At 53.3% G+C, this 20,563-nt stretch overlaps 1 protein-coding gene across 15 annotated transcripts in view; it reads right to left on the reverse strand.

The window, feature by feature from the left end:
* NCOR2 (nuclear receptor corepressor 2) overlaps positions 1 to 20,563 on the reverse strand; it is a 256,899-nt gene that overhangs the window by 74,854 nt on the left and 161,482 nt on the right. For 8 of the 15 annotated variants that reach the window (XM_075110457.1, XM_075110456.1, XM_075110450.1 and 5 more), the window contains exons 10-14: positions 15,616 to 15,803; positions 14,158 to 14,254; positions 11,517 to 11,695; positions 7,828 to 7,882; positions 5,532 to 5,630 (exon numbers count right to left, since the gene is read on the reverse strand). In XM_075110457.1, coding sequence (XP_074966558.1) covers positions 5,532 to 5,630; positions 7,828 to 7,882; positions 11,517 to 11,695; positions 14,158 to 14,254; positions 15,616 to 15,803 — 618 coding nt within the window. The remainder of the gene's footprint in view (positions 1 to 5,531; positions 5,631 to 7,827; positions 7,883 to 11,516; positions 11,696 to 14,157; positions 14,255 to 15,615; positions 15,804 to 20,563) is intronic. The other 7 variants (XM_075110463.1, XM_075110452.1, XM_075110462.1 and 4 more) reach the window with 3 other exon arrangements.

Raw genomic sequence — 20,563 nt, forward strand, 5'->3', positions numbered from 1 at the left:
CCCAACCTGGCTGGGCAGGTTTCCCCAGCCACCAGCAGTGCTGTCACACTCCAGACCTGTCCAGAAAAAGAACCAAATTCAATCCTTTTTGTGTCCCAGGAGCAAGCTGACCCAGCCCAGCCGGCAGGATGGCACAGAGTCGGGGGGACAGGATGACAAGCAGGGCCACCTCACAGCAATATTCATCCGCAGAAGATGAACCTGCACCTAACTCTGACATCCCAGGCATCGTTTCCAACCACACAAACTGCTCCATTACAGACCTCTTTGCAGCCACAACCATTCCACCCTGCCTGCCCCACTGATAACCTCAGCGCTGTTTAAAATACAATGCTCAAGTCAGCAAGAGCTTAAATACTTGCAGAGTAATTTATTGGTATTTGTGGCAGCAAAGTTTACTGCCCACATCCAGGCCTGTTTCTGTACGATGTGCTGCATTATTAAACCAGGATTTTATGACAAGTATCTCCCCGCATCTGAAAGAGAAGTTGTCAAACCCTTTGTCACTAATAAGGAGCCGCTCCCTGGACTGTTGAAAATCAAATGCTTCCCAGAAATAAATATTCATCATTCGTCTCATTAGCCATTGTGGTTAACGGAGTGGGGCACACACAGTTTGTGGTGTAAGAGGCAGATTGCTGAGCTCCAGACCCGATCCTCAGAGAGGTAGGAGAGGTGAAGGCAGGGCAAGGCTGGCCCGTGGCGGGTGCTCTGCTTCTGCACTGCGGATGGGGTGCACGGAGACCCAGAGCCATGGGCAGGCAGCACTCACCTGGCAGCCCGAGCCCTGCCAGCTCCTGCCAGCCTCCCTGTCTGGGATGGTGCTTACACGAAAAAAAGTAAATGGGTTGTTTATAAAAATCTGGGCTGGGGCTGTTTATCCGCGTCGGCGAAGGGAATGGTTTGTGTTTGGGGAGGGCGGGACAGCCGGCGGGACGGGTAATTCGATTTGGGTTTTGGCAGGGGACAGGGAGGAGGGTGGGCCTGGGAAAGGCTGTCAGCCCTGGCAGGGGACCACGGCAGCTGCCCGGGCAGGTCACGCCGCAGCCCCCGCCCCACCGGCACGGCTCCGGCACCGCTCCCTGGCAGAGGAAGGGGTGTCCAGGCAGCTCCGGTCCCCTGGAGCGAGTCCTCGAAAGCGTCAGCACTAACGCACAGGGCCCTTTCACTGGGGAATACGTGAGCTCCGTCTGACAGCAGTGCCGAGGGAGAGCAGCATGACGGCATGTCCTGTGGGCCGTGTCCATCCACAGCAGTGCATGACTTCATCCACCTCTGAGTCATCCCCAGGGCGGGCAGGCGGCTCCTCCGGCCGCCCATCGCTGCTGCCGACTGACCCGCTGCCGGCGAGAGCACCGGCGGCTTTGCCTGGCGGGACGGCCACCCGCCTCCCCGTCCCGACACCACGCGGGAGCTGGGCGGCTTCTCCCCCCAGGAATTCACCGGCACCGCTGCAGGAAGCATAACTGGCATGCTGCGGCCGCTCCGCAGCCACGTGGGCAACACTACTCTAAAATCAAAGCGAATTTATCCTGGAACAAAAACCCCACACTCCACACGGAATAATTATGTTGAAGTAGAGTCACTTCTTCCAGCACGGTTTCAGCCCAACGCCTGCACTACTACAGCCCAGCTGAACAGCTGGCCCAAAGAGCGAAGCACGTGGTGCTAACTGCCTAACTTCAATTTTGGTGCCCCCTGCTACAGAATCAGGGGTGTTTGCAGAGAGATGCTCTTTGAAATGCCCTGAAGAACAACTGCGACAGCCCCCCTGGCAACGCATCCACGCAAGGGCCTTTCATTAGAAGCTCATGCAAATTTATGCTTATTACTGTACATTGAATATTGCATCAAATTGTTTTACCGTGACTCAAACTTTTTTCTTCCTTTTTTTTTTTTCTCAATGAAAAATTACACGCTTGGAAGTTATTTCTCTTCCCATTGATTTTCCCCCTTTCAGGGTTAAATGGCATTTTCCATACCCAAACGCAGAGGATTATTTTAGAAAGGATCTTCATCTCAGGAGCCTGAATATTATGCATAATGATCCATCAGATGCGTGCGCCTTTCATTCACTGGCGCTGGGGAAGGCGGAATGCCGGGAGCATGCGTCCTGCCTCGGAGCGGGCGGCTGCTCGGTTTTCTGACAAACTGGAAGCAGAATCATGTGAAGTACCCCCTCTTGGCAGGAGGTTTTTAGCAATAAGTAGCAGCTTTATGAGGAATATCCTTTGCCAGGGGACCATCAGCCAGGGAGCAGTGGGATTCTTATTTTTTTAATGGACTTTTAATAAGTAGGCCACAATGATAATCTTGACACCAGAGTAGCTTTACTTCTACGTGTAATTATCTCCACTTCGGTTTCAAGCACCCCGCAGCCTCCAAGAGCAAATAAGACCACCAACCTCTCCGTGAGAAAAGGAGCAAGAAAACAGCATAGGGCCACTTGAAACGCTATTTGTATCAGACATCATCTGCTCCTCTCGTCTGATATCAAAGCCAACCTCTCCTACCCTCCTCTAAATCAAGTAAATCTCACACTTTTGGTGTGTAACTGCTTGAACCTTTACAGCAGCAAAATCCATGCTTGGAGCACAGGCAGCGCAGCGCCACATCTCCCGATGCTGCAGGAAGGCTGTTCACAGCCCCGTCTCATCCCTGCACACTGCCTGCCCTACCATGTCTCCCGTCCTTCATCCCATCAACATCTGGGGTTGCTGAGACTGGCCAGATGAAGGCAGAGCCCCCAGTGCAGGGGCGGCTCAACACTGCCGCTCCCCAGCCACAGCCCTGGCTTTTTGCAAGCCCACAGGATGAGGGACCTGCACAGGGTTAAAAATAATCTGGGGCCAACAGAAGGTATTTCAAGCTCAGGTTAGTTCCTTGCAGCACAGTTCAGTCAATAGCCCCACAAATGGCTGAACTGGTACAGTGAAGGAGGACCCCCTGGGAACAAGCAGGGAGGACATGCACCCGAGGTGCCGGCTGACCCTCCAGGACAGGTTACTCCCAAATGAGAACACCTGCAGGTACAGGCAGAATTTGAGCAGTTTCTTAAGGTCCTCATTAAGCAAAAATCCCACCAGAAGCATCCCTCCATCCTAGCCCTCTAGATTCCCAGTATCTAACCTCTCCCATGCCGGTCTGCACAGCTGAATGGTGACCCAGCCTGGCCCAGGAAAGCAGGTTCCATTGGCACTGCACTCAGGGGAGACCCCAGATCCATGAAGGGGTGCATAGGAGATGCTTCACTGCTCCCACCAGGGAGTCCTTCTGGCAGGACTTTTAATAACATTCCCTCCTTCATTGTCTTAAAATCCCACCCTAAAACGACTCTCTCCACAGCACAGCCTCCCTCTGCAGCACAGACCCAGCCCTGCTGCCCCGCCAGCTCCGCTGTCTGCCCTCCCCAGCAGCATGCCCTTCCCAAGCCTGCACCCGGCTCTTCCAATGCTCCTCTGCACTCAGCCTCGCAGGAAACGGATACAAGCAACGTACGAAAATAGCCGGGATATTGCAGCACAAAGCGTGCATGTCGAGACCCCCCCAAGACCTCTGGGGGAGAACTGCGCTAGGCTGGATTTTATGCAGCAGCTCTTGTCCTGCACCTCTCTCCTACTCCTATTTGTGCAGCCAGCCCTGGGCTCTTAAGGCTTGTCTGAATATCCTGTCTTCCACCTGAGCATCCAACAGTAACAGGAAATGTTCACTTCACCTTCCCCCCAGCATCACAAATCTCACTCTTCTTTCCATATCACTAATGTCCTGGTCAAGCTCCGCTCCAGCAGCGGTACAATCCTCTCCCTTCAGAGCCCATCAGTCTCTGCCTCTTAATGATTCACAAATACTGCCATCCCCTACTTGCAAAAACAGTCCTGCCTTTTATTATGGTCAATGCAGCAAGTCCCTGCTTTCACAGACTGGCACTGAACGAGGCTCCAAACGGCAGCACACGATTTCCACTGCCCAGGCTGGACCAGACTCATTAGCCAGGGCAAGTGTCGTGGGAAATTCTGCAGCCAAGGATGCTTTGGATACTTTTAAAAACCAAAATACAAATAGTACCTGCTGGGTGCAGGATGGGCAGGTCTGTGGCCACAGGGGTGGGTAGGCAGATGCAGAGCAGAGCATTAGATTGCCTCTCTCCCTCCACACTTGTTACTTGCTCAACTTAACACTGAAACCAGAAAGAGCTGTGCTAAATGTCTCCACCACTAACAAGAAACAAATGTGGCCTCATGTTCTAGTTGCTGTGATCTACCAAAACAGACCATGGTAAACACTATAAAAATGTACTGGAGGGAACCACCCTGTGTTTGCTGGGAGAGGGACTGGATAATCTAATAGGGCTTTATCCATCTCTAATGTTTCTGAAAAAAAGAAGGGAAAATTGGGCCCTGTCCATGACATTCGTCATGTGCTAGCTATTCTGATGTCTTAATGCTGCAGAAATCAAATTGGAGCGAGGCTACCTATCTGCCTCCCAATCAGGATCTAGACCCAAGTGCTGCTTTTTATGGCCATGCAGCATGAGGAGCTGCTGATGTCAGTGGTGGCACAGGCCAGGCCAGTTTTTCCATCCCTATCCCCATGTTATCTGGAGAGATAATCTCTTTGTGGTCCCCTCACTCTCCTCACGATGTGGATAATCATTCACTTTGTGGTCCCAGGGATCCCCCTCTTGCTGAAAGCATCCGCAGGGACAAGGTACCTGCCCAAAGTGTTAGCACTTATATGGGTACCTGGGTATCGTGGTATCAGCAGCAACACTGGCACGGTCATGTCTAGATTTGTATCTTGGCCATGGTAACAGCAAGGGTTGATTCAGTCACCTACCCCCAGGCACATCATTGTGCCCTAGGTACCTGCCCAACCCTTAACCAAACGGTTAAGGGTCTCCTCTAGCTTCAGCACCAAACCTGCCAGCCCCCACGGGGATTTCAGACACTCTCCAGCACTTCAGATAGACCTCTGCTCAGGTGGTCACCAGAAGTCACTCCTGCCCATGTCATTCTCCTCCCATACCTTTGCCTGCAAGAAGAGCCTCAGGCAGGCTCTGCAAGGCAGGGCATCCCCACCCAGCATGCAGCCCCAAGGAGCCCTGTCCCCGTTGCCACATCGGCCGCCGTCTCTGGAGGGGAGGAACGGGCCCTGCTCAGTTCTCGCACAGAGCCACAGGCTGCACAGGCAACCCTGTGCTGCTCCTGATGCCTGGCCAGGTTTTTCTGCATTTACTCCGTTCTCTTTTTCAAGCATCTTGGGTTTGTTGTTTGCTTTTTTAAAGCTACTGTGACCTTGGCACAGAGATGGACAAACATCAACTGCCAGAAAACAGCATGTTCTGAAAAGCTACACAGAGCAAAACCACAGCCCCAGCACAGTCTGCAAGCAAGATCTCCATCTGGGGAGGGGAGAAAACAAGCATTTGGGGTGCTCAGAGAAAGTGCTGATGAGAAGCAGCAAGTGCAGAGCGCTGCAGCTCCTCACTCAGCCCAAGGGACGACGTTTCCACGCGCCCTGCCAGCTCTTACCTGGCTCTTCCCGCGCCGCCGGTAATTCCTTCTTACAAGGTTCTTGTAATTCTCATTCTTCTTGGTTAGGTAGTAATACAGGACACAGTCTGCCACCGTCTGCAATGACATGGGCAAGTCAGGGAACAGAAGGACCTGGCCCCTTGCTCTGTCGGGGCACAGAATTCCAGGAGCAGTGTTCAGGCCCTGCCATTGCTGGGTCTCCTGCTACTTCTGAAGATCTGCAGCCTGAACAAACTTCCCCGCATCTCCCTCCCAAAGCCCTTCAGGGGAGCCATAAGAGGGGGGCAATGCATGTTGTCCTAGTAAAAAAGCTCAGCTCTTCCAAGGGACAGACTGGGGCCGTCCTACAGGCATGCCAAGACGGAGATGGGGGCGCAGAGCAGAGAGCGTCCCACATTGGAAGCAAAGCAGGGGGAAGGGCTGACCCCAGATGACTGTGGTAACTAAAGGCAGGAGAAGGAGAGCCGCCTGTCACCCTCTGTTGTGGTTATGCGAGGCACAACCTGCCACGTGACTGTCAGCTAGCGTTATTTCCAGCCATTAAGCTCGCTGGCTCGAGTATGCATGACTCTCTCATAGAGATTGAGATCCCAGTGCTCGGGAGCCACTATCCCAACTCCCATTCCACCAGTTGGCTCCGTGAGCGCCATCTCGGATCGGACGTGTTAGGAAAACAAGGAGCCGTGGCTGGGACACATTCTGCTCCTGAACAGCACACAGAGCACACCACGCTGGGAAGAGTCCTTTGCTGAACTGGGTTGGCACCTGAACACTGGGCTTGGGCTACATTTTTACATAGAGGATCAGCGGTTGCGTGAACAGAAATACTCCCACAGACCCATCACGCCTGCAAGAGCCTGGGAAGAGGGTGCTGCTGCGTGCTCCCGCGGGGCGCATGGGGGCTGCGCTCTCCCTATCCCTGTGCAAGGAGTGGAACCATTTGCAAAAACAGATTGCAACTTTTAAAGTGTTAATTGGATCTCTTTCTAATTTAGCCCTGATTATACACACACGCGCGAACACAAAAACTTACAGTCATCTGTTCCAAGGGCTAAGATCACTATTTTTTTATAATGCAATTTAAAAATCTATTAATTCATTACATTGAGCCATACTTTGCATCTCTCTCCAACAGGATAATGGATGTGTTCTGTATCATAATTACAGCCTGATTTACAAACGAGTACAAATAAAATTAGAAGACATTTTACAGCTTGGAACACAGGCTGGATTGTGAGCATCATCCAAGTCCCACTGCTTTCGGCTTTAACAAGTGGGAAAGGCTGAAAAGAGCCTGGTATCTTACAGTGACAACAGCAGCACGAGGTTACTGCTGGCCTTTGCTTGCTTGCTGCTTTGGGCAGGAAAGTCAAGGTCTTATAAATTATTTCCCCAGCCCGAGTCATGCAGAATCAGAGAATGTTTTAGGATGGAAAGGACACCTGCAGGCCACCTCCGTGAAAGCAGAGGGGTTCTTCCAGAGCAAGCGGATGCTGCATGGATGAAACACTGCATGAGATGGGCAGAGGATGCAACTAACTACAAGGACCAGAGAAGCAGCAGCTCTCAAGTGTTTCTTGCTCAGGAGAGCGCCTGGTCCATCACTGTCTTTCCATGCTGGGTCTGTCCAGGATCTGCCCAGATGGCCTGGCCCACAGAAGACACCTGGCCTTGCTCAAAATGGGACCAAACTTTTCCTCTTCCTTCAGATCTCTTTTTCAAACCCTTCTTCCATCAGCCCAATTAACAGAAAAAAAGGAATAGTCCAAGAAGCACAGCACAGAGGCCTGGGAAAGGTCAGGCCCTCCTGCGAGCAAACTATTCCTAAACACCAAGGGGAGGTGTGTGCGCTTACATGACACCAACCTGAACTGCTGCATGAACTGGGACTCAGCCCATCCTTAACACCCCCTCCCTGCAGGAGGAGGGGACCCCTCTGCTTTGGGCTGGGCTGCCGGGTGCCCACACACCCTCTGCAACAGCCTGGCTGGTGCAAAATGCCTCCAGGAGATGCTGGAAAGCTGCTCCCCCAAGCAGATCACGGGGTGGGCTGCAACGCCTACACGCCAGGCTGGATGCATTCACACATCTCGCAGCTCTGAGCTCCCCGTCTCTCTGCAACTGAGCCAGTCCCTTATCTCTGCAGGGAGCCAGGAGGTGTCTGGACCATGCCCTGGCCTCTGAGCCACCACCACCCACAGGTGCCCAGCATCCACCAGCTGCTCCAGCACCAAAGGATGCTGCGTGATGGAGAAGAGTGCCAGGCAGGTTAAAGCCAGGCAGGTAGGCTTACCTTCCTGTCCAGAAAGGATGCAATCAGGCCAAAGTTCTTTGGATGCTGCATGAACCTGCAGGGGCGAGGAGGAGAGGATTAGTGTGGGTGCCGGCTCCGACCCCCCCTGCAGCTGGGCTGCCATGCCCAGAGCGGCTAGGCCAGCTCCCCGAGGGACTCAGGGGTTTGAGAAAATATTTGTCTGCTGCTCAGCTTCCCAGAAACACAGGAACTTTAAATTTAGCCCAGTGGAGCCGGGCTGTTGGGAGCTTCGATGCACAGATGTTCATCACGTGGTGGGAAAGGGCAGGGGGGCTGGCAGCGCCCGGCAGCTGCCTGTCACCCTGCTTGATCCCACAGCCACCCAAGCCTGTAACAATGGCAGGGTGGGCACAGAGGGCAGCTGCATGCCTGGCCAAGGTCTCAGGCAAGGAAAGGGTGAGGAATTGCGGTCAATGGCCAAGCACAAGCACCCCACAGGATGGCTAGGGGTGCTCCTACCCCAAGCCCAGCTGGGCTGTCAGGAGACACTGCAAAGGACAGGAAGGGAAACCCAAACCCTGGGAGGAAGCACAGAGCTGCCACATTGCTGAGTCGCTCAACAGATCCCTGGTGGCATGGCAGCTCTGAGGAATGCCACCTCCTGCCCAGTGAGCAGAGGAGCTGTCAGCAGGCTTGCCTGTGGCTCCAGCAGCCCGGGAGGGAGCATCGCCTACCCGGGGGAAGTTGCCCCTGGGCGCAGAAATATTTCCTCCAACAAATCCCTTCACCTAGCTGGTGGGGAAGCACCGAAGGCCAACAAGCCCTTGGAGCAAGGTACTCCCACTGGCAGGAGGAGGGTTAACTGGTGCATCACCGAAGCACAGGGAGCCTGGCTCTTGTGCCGAGGCTGAAGCACAGCACCGGCCGCAGCAGAGAGGCTGCCAGCAGCACCAGCTCTGCCCTGGAGTGCCGAGCAACCAGGGCCAGCCCCACTCGGCATGTGTGGCTCTGCCGGCTCCCAGGAGCTGACTGCTTTGTGCCCTGGGCAAATGGTTTGGAGGCAAGAGGCAGGCAAGCTGCAGCGTGGGTGCAACATGGGCAGGACATGCTGAGCAGCTCAGTGCCTCCAGCCCTGCCAGTGATTCCCCCGGGGTAGCCAAGCTCTCTCCTCCCACCTTTGTTGCTCAGTCCCTCTGTCAAACTCGGTCAGAGCACCAAGCTGAGCTTAGCGAGGGCCTGACCAGCTTCAGCCACGCAACGGGACATGGGTGCTGTCACCCACGCACTGATGCCCTTCTTGATGCAGGTCCCCCATCTGGTTTGGGTGGCACTGCAAGAGCCCTGTCACAGTAACTGGTCACCAGAGCAAGGGTTCTCATCTCTGCTGCAGCCAGCACGAGACTTCATGGGTGACAACGTGGGATGTGGGGGAAACAGGGTAGGTGGGAGCATGGACAGCCGTGGTGCTCAGGCACTTAATAGGGACATAAGTCTGTATCAACCTTTCAGCCACTAAGTGTTATAAAGGGCAAAACTTACTCCCCACCCAGACATAAGAGAGACACCAAGGGAGATCCCCCAAGACAGGTGACTAAACAAATAAGAAAAAGAAACCAGAAATGCTAGGCATAACAAAAAAAAAAACAACCAAAACCAAAATGGAGCAGCTGGGCTGCTCAGACAGGCTGGGATCAGAGCACAACTCTGGAGCTGGCTCGTCACGCTGTACGCAGTACAAACCAAGGGACAGGGTTTTCACGGCCATGCTATCAATGTTGTTAACACAGTGTTGGGGGCAATGCAGATGACAGTCCACTGTTTTTCATGGGCCAGGCCATGTCCCTGTGATGAGGGACAGATGCTGCATTCTCACCGTGCCCAGCATGACAGGACCTCGATGCCCGAGTGGGATCAAGGGGTACCACAGCCATCCCTGCTCCTTCACCAGCAAACCACAGCCCCCTTGGGAGCAGGCTAATGATGGGCTTTCAGTAAAGAGACCTGAAATCCTGCCCAAAAGCAAATCAAATCAGGCTCTTCCTTGTGGTTATGTTTTAATGCCTAAATGAGTTCAGACTTGGAACTTGTTGGCCTTGCAGCGTCTGGCGGTTTCCTCCGAGAGCCCATGCCATCAGGGCTGAGAACAAAGGGTTGCACCAGGTTTTCACAGTCTCAGGAAGAGGCCAGCTCTGGGTCACGATCACAGATGACACAACTTTGGTTCACCTTAAATACCCAGGCCAGAAGCTGCAGCACACCAGGCAGCTCGGCTACCCACACACCGGGATCGGGTTGAGAACTGGGCAGGGCTTCCTTGGCCCTCCTTACAGCTCCTAAGTACCAATCTCTTAAAATGAGCTTTGTGAGAACCCTGAAGTCCTGCTGTATTTATGCCTTGAGCTCCGCATCAGCCACAGTGATGACACAGAAACCACCGTGCACAGCAGGATGCACAAGCTGGGTGTGGATTCTTCCAGCCCCATTAGCCAGGCACAACCCCACCATTAAAGACCAAGTAATTAGCCTTTGCGTCATTTGTGGGCAAGCCTTGCTGTTTGGAGTGTCACATTTTAGGGCTAATTAGCAATGACGATTCTCCTCTACCAAAGGCTTGGAGCTGGTTTGCTTGTTTTGTTCTTTTTCGGTCTGTCTTGGCAATTAGTTATTTCAGCTGCAAACCAAAGCCGTCATGAGCAGGGACAGGAGGAGGGATCCCGGACACAGAGAGGCTTCCAGCATGGCTGGCTGTGGGCCTGCTGGTAATCCACAGTGCTGTCTGACAATCACCCAGAGGCCAGACTAAGGTGGTGCTCCCGCAAGGGACAAGGTGGCCCTGGCGCACCCACGTACCCGTGTCCAGAGCAGTGAGCCCTGGTAGGGCTCATCCTGCTGGAAGCTGAACTCCAGCTCTGTTTTTACAGACACACAGGGCACACTGGGGGCACCAAGAATGTTCCGGTCCTCCGTGCAAACACACTGGGGTCCCCGCTAGGCTGTGAGATATGGAGTCTGGATGTCAGACTGGGCTGGGACCCACAGGTTAGCTGACAGCGTGGTGGTACCCAGGGAAGAGATCAGAAATTGCCCAAGAGATCTCAGTTGATAAAGCAAAGCTGTTCTCAAGCAGTGCTTGCAAACAGGAGAAAGCACTGCAGCCAGAGTTTGGATGTGTCTGATGTGGGAATGCATCCATGGAAAGAGCAGCTGGTGGCAAATCCTGCAGAGAGCAAGACGGAGCGCTGAGGGACGGGCACCGGGTGGAAGCCGCAGCCTGAGGGGGTCTGTATGCGAGGGCTGGATGTTGACAGCCCCAAGAATTCCTCTGGAAACACAGTGCCCAAAGGGCAGGCATGTAAATCAAAAGACGAAGCAGTGTTTGGAGCATTGGGTTTCACTGGCTTTATCCTTAAACTGGCTGATACAATGGGGGTAAGCAGAAGCAGAAAAACTACTAGTTCTTGCCCTGCTGCGAGCAGCAGCTTCCCACATCTCTGCATGCAGGCACCAAAGCACCAACCATACAGGAAGGCCTGAGGTTTCTCTGCAGGTGCATCACCCTGTGCCCAGGTCCAAGGCAACACAGTAACCGCGGCTGTAACCCTGGGGGGCAAGACAAGCCCTTGGGAAAATCATACCTTAGCGTGCTGGGGCCCGGGCCAAAGCATTGCACGGGTCTTGTCTACACTTCCCAAGGACTATGCAAAAAGAGGTGCGTGGGCTGCACTCACTTTTCCCGGAAGGTCTCCTTCTCCTGTTCACTCCACATGTTCATCACTTGCCGATCCTTGTAGACCTTCATGGGGTCATCCATGAGACCGTTCATGTTGATGAATTTAATGCGCTGCTGGTCAGCATCGTAGAGCATGGGTGGGATGACAGCGAGCTGGCGCATCTGCTTCTCCAGGTTCTTTGGGGAAAGCAGAGAGAACAGCTGGTCAGCACCACGGGCCCGCAGGGGACAGATGTTTGAGAGGAAAGGACAGGCAGAGGAACAGGAGAATTCAAAAGCAGGCACTAGACAGCTTTATTGCTAGAGTGACTATGAATTAAATGCTGAAAGAGGCTATCACTGTCAGGCAGGAAACAATTAATCTTTCATTTTGAAATAAAAGGCTTTAAGATACCGCATGGGAACATCTGACTTAAGCAAAACAGCTCCTGGCCGTGACGAGAGACAAGTCAAAGCAGCGGTGGCACAGGGAGTGCAAACCCCTTCCCAGCCGTCAAACCCATGGCTACATGGAGGTTCAGTCCTGCACCCCAAATTGTGAGGAAAGCGGGTCAGCTCTGCAAAGCTTTTTGAAGGGGTGGGCAGAGGGAGATGCTGTGTCCCCCTTCCACAGGAAACCTAATATTGTTCCAGGTGGTTTCAAATGTCACCCTAACAGGGCTGTCATTCCTCTCTTTCCTCTTACTGCAACACCCTGGGACATAATCTGATGCCTTTACTCCATCCTATTCGAGCTCAAAGTTCACCCAGAGCCCCAGCTGCACCCCAAGACAGGACAGACCAGGCACACTGGTTTTGTTAAGTAATTGCAACAGAGTGGCCAATGTGAAGTCTCATTTGTGCCGTCCCCTGCCCGAATGCCAGGGCTGTCTCTCTGGCTGAGCTGCTGCTGGTTCCCCGGCACAGGTCTGGCCTGCAGGGACAAAGGTATGCTCTGACCACCCTCTTTCGTTTGCTAGCAGCGCTGTCACTCCGAGTCCTCCCTGTCACCTGTGATGGCACTGGTCAGACATAAACTCTAACCCTTGACCCAGAAAGGTCAGGTCTCAAGTGCTGTTATTTTAATTTACAGCTAGATGCTGGTTCCTGGGCGAACAGGAGTCCTTCCAGTGAGCTGCTGACCCAGGCCTGCCCAGCACTGCTCTGCTTCCCTGCTGCAACTGATCAGACCTAACCTGCTCTACCTAAAACACAGCTCTCTGCACAGACACAGACATTTCAACTCATTTCATCACGTTCCTCATCCTCGCTAGAACGCCTCCTGTTTAGCAGCCAGCTGCTTCAGGTGCCCTGGGCGTGTCACCTCATCGCGGGAGGTCAGCGACAGCTTGCAGCCAGAGCATTGACCCTGACAACCGCAGGCCATCCCAGCCAAAAGGAGAAAGCCCCTGTGCAGAGCCATGGCAGGCAGAGAGGCAGCTGGCAGGAGCACTGCCTGCAGCTGAGTGTGCAGGGCCTGTCCATTTGCCTGGCAGGGTCTTGGGGTGCTGAGAGTATTGCTGCAGATACACCCCACCGGCAGGCAGCCAGACCTCTCTCCTCTCCAGCAATGTGTTGGGGTGGAGATCTGGCCCCTACCACCAGTGATGCTCCCCAGCTCTCACCTCCCTGCTCCTTCCAACACCGTGGAAGGGCTGGAAGCTCTTAAGGTCTCTGAGACATGCAAAGTGGTGCCTTGGGGCTCAGCAGAAGGCTATCAGGGTGGAGTTTAGCAGCACACTGTGCAGGAGGTCGGAGGCAATCGTCTAACGCTCCCCTTGGCCACGACCTCTGCAGAGCTGTGAAAGTTCCTTCTCCTTCCAAGATCCATGTCCTCCAGGTCATCGCCTTAACTGGCTAACAGCAAACTGCCTGGAACCCAGGGCAGGGAGCGAACCGTGGTGCACAGGCAGCAAACATCTCAGCTATTGCTGGGCAATGGCTGCTCTCCCCTCCCAAACGCGATCCATTTATTGCAGTTCGCTTCCGTGCCAAGAGAGTGGAACCCTTGTGAAACCAGATCCAAATGAAGCCAAGGTCACGGGGATGTTTCAAGATGAATGGAGCACTCCCAGAAGATGTGGGCCAACTGGCTCACATACAAACCATTCATTCCATAGGATTCCCCTGCGTCAAGCCGCACAGCCCATTCAAAACAAAACGAAACAGAGAAACCCCTCCACCCGGCAGCCAGGGCACCGGCTCCCTTCCCTTCCCACCTCTGCTTCCAGTTTAAACCAACAGCCAGGAGGCGTTTGTAGGGTGCTACCCAGGACGAGCAGCGTGCTGGCGTTTCAGGTCCCTAAGAGGCAGTTGAATGCCAATAAAACCTACCCACTCGCAACCGGCTCCTGGGGTGCTTTGTTCCATTTTTGCTCCTGCAGAACCATTGCACAGCTCTGTTACGTCTCTTAGGTAGCTGAAAAGATGCTGCTGGGTATTAAACAAACACCTCACTTTGGATCCTGCCCAGGAAGTGTATTAGGCAACCTCCTAAGGCATCATGGCAACCTCCCCAAACTCAGCGTGGCCTGAAGTTAGTAGGATTGGGTATCAAATGTCACCATGGGACCTGGCCTGGGACCTGGTGGTAATCTCCTGACTTCCTCAGAGAAGAGTAGAGCGAGGGGTGAAGAGGAGAAAGGAGAACCTGGTCTCACCTCCTGTTCTGAGAGCCCGTCGATGATTTCTGACACCTCGTGCTCGCTGCGCGCGGCTGACATGGAGAGCCCGCCACTGCCCCTCTGTCCTACCCTGCTGGGAAAGGGCAGTGAAAATCTCAGACACTGATGCTCCATTTTGTAAACCACATTCATGACAACTCACTGGCCCTGTTGTCCTCCTTGTTGACCTCCATAATGGCCATATCCCACCCAACACCCCACCCAGGCCACCCCATCCCACACTGTGGGAACGGTGCCTGCTGCAGTCCCATGGGCTCTGACAGCACTTGCTCCTGCCCAGACAGCACTGTCCCCCACGCCCCCCAGGTTTAGGGCTCACAGATTAAGAGCCTCAAACAACCTTTCTTACCTGTGCCAACAGCTATGTCCTGGATCGCTACAACAGAAGCATATTTCATACCCAACCATACTCCTCCCCCACCATTATTTCCTCCTGTTCATCACATCACCGCAACGGCATAAAGGCGTCAGCATGAGCACCGAGCCATTAGCACTGTCCCACCACACCTGGTTTGCAAATGCCGCAGGAACTTTTAAATCAAAACCAGCCATCGACATCTTTCCCCCTCAACATCACCCAACATAACAGCCATGCCTCCCAAGGAATTAAAAACTTTTCTTATTAAGAACGTAAAAGCTAAACACATTTCTCAGTACCATTTCTCCCTTTCTCTTTAAGATAAAATAAAGCCACTGATTAGGAAGTTTGGACCCATCCAGCTGTTTGTGGCGTGCAAGGATGGGATGTTGGCACAAGGTTTTGGGTTCTACACACATCAGGCGTCCCTGGGCAAGATCCCGGAGCTGAGATGGGAAGGACGGGGAGTTTTCAGCAAGAAGGGTGGAGATAATGAAATCGTGTCTCCTCCTGGCAGGAAACAATATGCCCTCAATTGCTCTTCCAATGCGGAGGAGAAAATGGACAGGGATGGCACAGACAGGGACATCCCTTCCAGCGAGACACTTTGCTCCTTTCATATTGTCTGCAGTCAATCCTATAACCTCTGCAGACCTTTCTTCTCCCTACAAATGCTCCGATCAAAGCATGTGCATCTATTAAATCATCAACATGACCAAATCCATCTGCAAATCTTCATTCAGGCCCACCAGTAAGGCAGTAATTAGCGCGGTCCTGGCCAGGGAGCCAGCACAAGGGAGCTACTCCTTGTCCTGTGACCTGGCCAGCCAGGAGATCAGCAGAACAGGGGAGATGGGCAACCACGTTCCTGACATTTTTCCTTCTCTCTTGGCTCTGTGCTGAGCTACCCTGAGGAAAAAGCAGCAAAGCTGCTTGTCTGATGGCTTCTGCCTTCAACTAGAAGGGGAGAAAAGGGACCCATAGCCACCCCAGCCCACTCCTTCCACAAACAAATCCCACACCCATCCCCAAAGAAAAGAGAAAGGCTGTCTGATACCAGCTCAGCCCCTTCCTACCGCTTCTCCTCTAACCTCTGCATGCGCTCTTGCAGTTCCCGCTGCTTCCGGATCTCTGGGAATTGCTTCTCATAGTACTCCCGCACTTTGCTCTCCTTGGCACGGCGCCGGGGGTTATTTTCGATGCGCTCCACTTTTTTTTCCCAGGCCTCCATCAGCTGGTCATAGCGCTGGCAAAACTTCTGTTCCTGAAAGGGCAGAGGGAGAGAAGGAGCTCAGGAGATGTGCCTGGGAAGGGCAGCTCCTCCAGGCCTGTCCCTTGCTGGCTGCTCAGGCTGAGCATGAGTCATGTTGCCTAAAGAAATACAGTTATTAGGACAGGGACATGCTCCAGGGTCTGGGACCAACCCAAGGGTAAATTCTCAAGAGGCCATCAGGTACTCTCAGGCGTTTCCCTTCCAGACCTGATATCTTCAGTGAAACCAGGGCTCTCGCCCAGCCTGGCTTTGCCCACCTACCACACTGTGTGCCTGATCATCCTCCAGCACCTTGGGTGCTTGATTCAGCAACCAAAGCCCCGGTGCTGGGGAGGGAGCCCCTGCTCCGACATGGCTGGCCATGCACGGGGAGAGGGCGAGTTGCCTGCCTGAGGCCACCAAGCAAGAAGGGACTGAAATGTGGCCTTGGAGGAGGACACAGGAGGGCAGGGGAGCGGGTCCCTGCTGCACAAGCAGGGCATGCAGAGCTGTAATTTTGGAGCCACCAGCTCACCATGCCAGGGAGAGGCTTGCTGAGGCACCTGCAGCTGGGTACCCCTTCCCACCCACACACAGTGGCCCCAGGGCTCACGGCTCTGCGCCACCAACACTGATGGGACTGAGGCCACAGGGCAGCTCCGCGCACAGGTCTGGCTCTCCAAAACCAAAAGCCAGGCACCCGGCCCCTGTCCGAGGCTGTATGGCATGGTGGCCCAGCTGCACCGTGATGTCCCCAGCTCCCCCACTGTCCTGGAAAGCAGAAGTATTTTTCCAGCTGCCGCTCCTCCTTTCTGGCCCAGGAGCGGGATGAGCGCGTCCCCATTGACAGTGAACACAGGCTCTGTTGAAAAGTGGCACTGCAAGGGGTTTCCACACCGCATCTCCCCAGGCAACATACTCATGGCACACTCACCCAGCAGCCCACACAGGTCCAGCACTGCACTTCTCCCTGGTATACATGGGACCAGCCCAGTAACCATAACATTAAAATATCATTTGCAACACAAAATAGCCTCACTCCAACACCCCCCAAATTGTTCCTCCCTCCTCCAGCCACTGTCTTCCTGGAGGAGAATGCCCACAGACCAGCGAGGCTGACATTGAGAAGATGCCTGGCCACGGTCCCCAACAGCTGCAGCAGTTACAGGAGCGATGGCACCCAGCCTCTTGTGAAAGCAGCTGGGCAACCAGAGGGGGGTTTTAAGGTTTCATTTTGAGTGAAACAAGTGCCTTCTAGGCCCCAAATCAGGAAGCGAAAGCAGATGTCACTCTGCAAAATAATCAATGGCAAACCCCAGGTCGCCTCCTGTCCCCCATGCTGCTTTCCAGAACGGGCGGCTCGGCACTGGCACACCCAGCACCGCGCTCAGCACCGCAGCGGAGACGGGGAATCCAGATTTCAAAGAACTAAACTCATCTCTTGCCATCACCTCCCCATGACCAGAGGGAAGTCCAAAGCTGTAGGATTTTCCAGATGTGCTCTGCTAACCTCTTGCTTGCTTCTTAGCCACAAAAAAAAAAAAAAATGGGCAGAGATAAAAAAAAAAAACCCAAACTGATAGAAACGCCCAGTTCCAAGTCAGGAAGCAGCTGGCTTACCCCGAGCCAAACAGGTCAGTTGTGCTGTGGACACTGAGCACCAGCAGCTCCACAGCCCATTCCTAGTGCCAGTCACCCGCAGCAACTCGTGGCTGGCGTCACGCTGGTCCTGGCACATGGGTTTGGTCCAGGTATCCCGGACCTGGCAATAACCCAAGTGCAGCAACACATCCTGTGATTCCCATGGCCTTTTGGAGGCACCTCGACAATAATGTAGGGTGGACAAAGCACCTCAAACCCCGTAGCTGATGCAGACCAACACTCACCCCCACAGATAAGTTGGTTTCCATTTGCATGCCCAGAGCCAGAGACTTTCCTGCCCTGCACGGATGCACAGGAGATGCTTGGGTTTCTACAGGAGCTAAAGGAAATGGCTGTATGATGAAAGCAAGGATTGAGAACAAAAAGAAAAATGCTCTAAAAGCCACCAAGGGGAATCTCATGCTGTGGGCAAGGAGCTACAGGTAACGCCAAACCATGGCAGCTCGGAGAAATCACAGCTGCTGCATTTTTACCCCTCCTGAAGCAATTCTAGCAGCACCCTGAAAATGAGAGCTCCCACCCTGCCAGCAAATCTTCTACATCGTCTTGCTTTCAGAGCATCACATTTGGGAAGAGGCTAAAAATACCCTGCAAAGTTTATCAAGCCTCAGCGCCGGGAGGCAGCTGGTGCCCTGTGCTGTGTACCAGCCTGTGGAGCAGCCAGTGGACAGCCCAGCACGAGGTTCTCGGTCTGGTGAGAAGCTTCGAGGCTTTGAAAGGTTTTTCATACCCCATGGGAATGAGCTGGCGCTTGGTCCCACACTGCCATCGCCCCCACAGAGCTGCCTGGCACAGCCACCAGGCTGTTCTGCAGCCAGTGGGGAGGCTCTTTTTCTTCCCTTTCCTCCACTCTTTGGGACAGCTGGATGAAAGCTTTATCTAGAATTCCTCTTTTAAGGAACCGGTATTTGCAGATGGAAAAGCAACATCAACATCACACTGCTGATTGCCCCAGTAGCTCACACCCTAGCAGCAAGGCGGGCAGTACCAAAGCTCCCCGCTCACACGGCTCAACCCTCCAGAGCACAGCTCTGTTATGGACCAGCCAAACACTTCTGACTTGCGTCTGCTTTCTTAAAGCCCCTTCCCACCATGGAGCAAAGACATCCTTCTTCACACGCAAGCTTCAAACCCCCATCACAGCGGGGCTGATCCGCAGCATCCCGGTCTAGTGCTTCTTGGTCCAGCTGGGATATATGCTCCCTGCAATCTTTTGCCATCCTTCAAAAGCCAAGATTAGAGGCACCTTATAGCAATGTGCATTCCCCAGATCTTTATAGCTCAATCACCAGGAGAAGCTCCCGGTCAGGCACTTCAGGAGCAGAGCGTCTATTCCTTCTTCAAGCATCCTCTGAGCATCCTTAAGCAAGCGTGTCTCTTCCTCAGCAACCACCTGTACCGCCTTTTAGCATCGGTGCTTCCTCTGCTCCCCTTCCCGGCTGGGCTCCCCAGCCCATCAGTCTCTCAATCACACAACTAAGTGATGGCGAGCCAAATTGGACTTGACATGCGTATCTAAAAATGGATGAATAGTAACACCGCCGTAGCAGCTGAAGGCAGTTTTTTGGGTGTGCCAAGCCCGAGCCCTCCCACAGCCCACACTCTCGCAGCTCCAGGGAATGGAGCAGCTCTTTGGAGGGGAGGGAAAGAACGAAGGTGACAGGAGGAACCAGTCCAACTCCTATGCGAGCCCCATGGTTTTGTTTCCCTGGCTGATGGGGATAAACCTCTTACAGCCAGAACAGCTCCCTTTACCCTTCTCTCTCCGCAGCATCACTCCTCTGATGGCAATTAAATGTCTTCTGCTGTGCCGACCTCAGTGGAGGCAGGAGGAAGCCCTGCATATCCTCTGGTGAGGCTCTCAGGGCTCGACCCTACAGGGACCGAGCTCTGACCCTGCTCCAGCCAGCCCTGGGCAGCGACAATACCCCAGAAAATAAAAAAGCCAGAAAGAAATGTTGGCACGTAGATGGGCTTTGCTAAAAATAGGGTCTGCTACAAAATAGGCAGAAAAATAGCTAAGCGTACCCATTTTGCAAACAGAATCAGCAAATGTATTCACTTTGCAAATTCAGCAACCGTATGTTGCCTATTTTGTAGAATAGGCAAAATGCTTCCCTAAACTGAAAAACCCCCTTTCAAGGACACTGAATAAACCGGCTGGCAGAAATTCACCTATTTTGCATGACAGGCATCTTTACTGCAAGCCGTATTTTAGGAACCATGCTCTTGCAGCCTAATTAAACCTTTTCCCCCAGCTCCTCGATATTCACAACAGAGCAACTCACTCCATATTTAGCATAGTAACCAGCATTTCCACCAGAAGGCAGCTACTGGTCAGTTCCCTTCTGGTTCCAGTAAAACCACACAACGCTTTACAGTCCCTCTTTTGAGGAAGGGAATACTGATCCACCTCGCACAACTGCAGAAGTACTCAGCTGCGGCCCGCGAGGTGCCCTGAGCTGCACCATTGGCAACTGAAGATGCTAACGCCGGCACCTGAGCCTGTCCCAGAACAGAGACACCAAGTCAAGAACTGGTATTTACATCTTCCACGTAAAACATGAAGCCCTGCATCACGAGCTGAATCACACTTCATGGAAAGATGCTGCAAAATCCACCTTACCAATGGGGGCTGTTGGTTGCTTCCAGCATGTACCCTTTTGTGCTGGTTTTGCTTCTCAGCTCCCACTGGTGACTACTGCAGGCAACCGTCAGCATTGAAAATGTATAAATTCTGTAAATCCCACTCGAACTGTCTCCTCTGTTTACTAAGGACTTGCAATAAATGCCTGTGAAGTCTCACAATAAACCCCACCTTCCCCCTTTAACCAAGAACCATCTCCTTGAAGGACACTGGAACTATCTCACAGGAAAAACCGCCTAGAAATTAACCGGCCAGGGCTTGATTTTTGATTTAAACCACAAATTCCTAGAACATTGCTCTGTGGTAAGCTGGAAGGAATCATATCAGCCTTCAGACCATTTATCAGAAGCAGAGTCTGCTTGTTTCACACCTCTCTTAGGGTTCAATTACTCACAAAATAGACATTTATGCTGTGGGTAGGTGCTCTGAGATCTGATTAAGCCAACCCTTGTGTTTGCTCTGC

Source organism: Phalacrocorax aristotelis, chromosome 15, assembly GCF_949628215.1.
Source record: "Phalacrocorax aristotelis chromosome 15, bGulAri2.1, whole genome shotgun sequence".
NCBI lineage: Eukaryota > Metazoa > Chordata > Aves > Suliformes > Phalacrocoracidae > Phalacrocorax > Phalacrocorax aristotelis.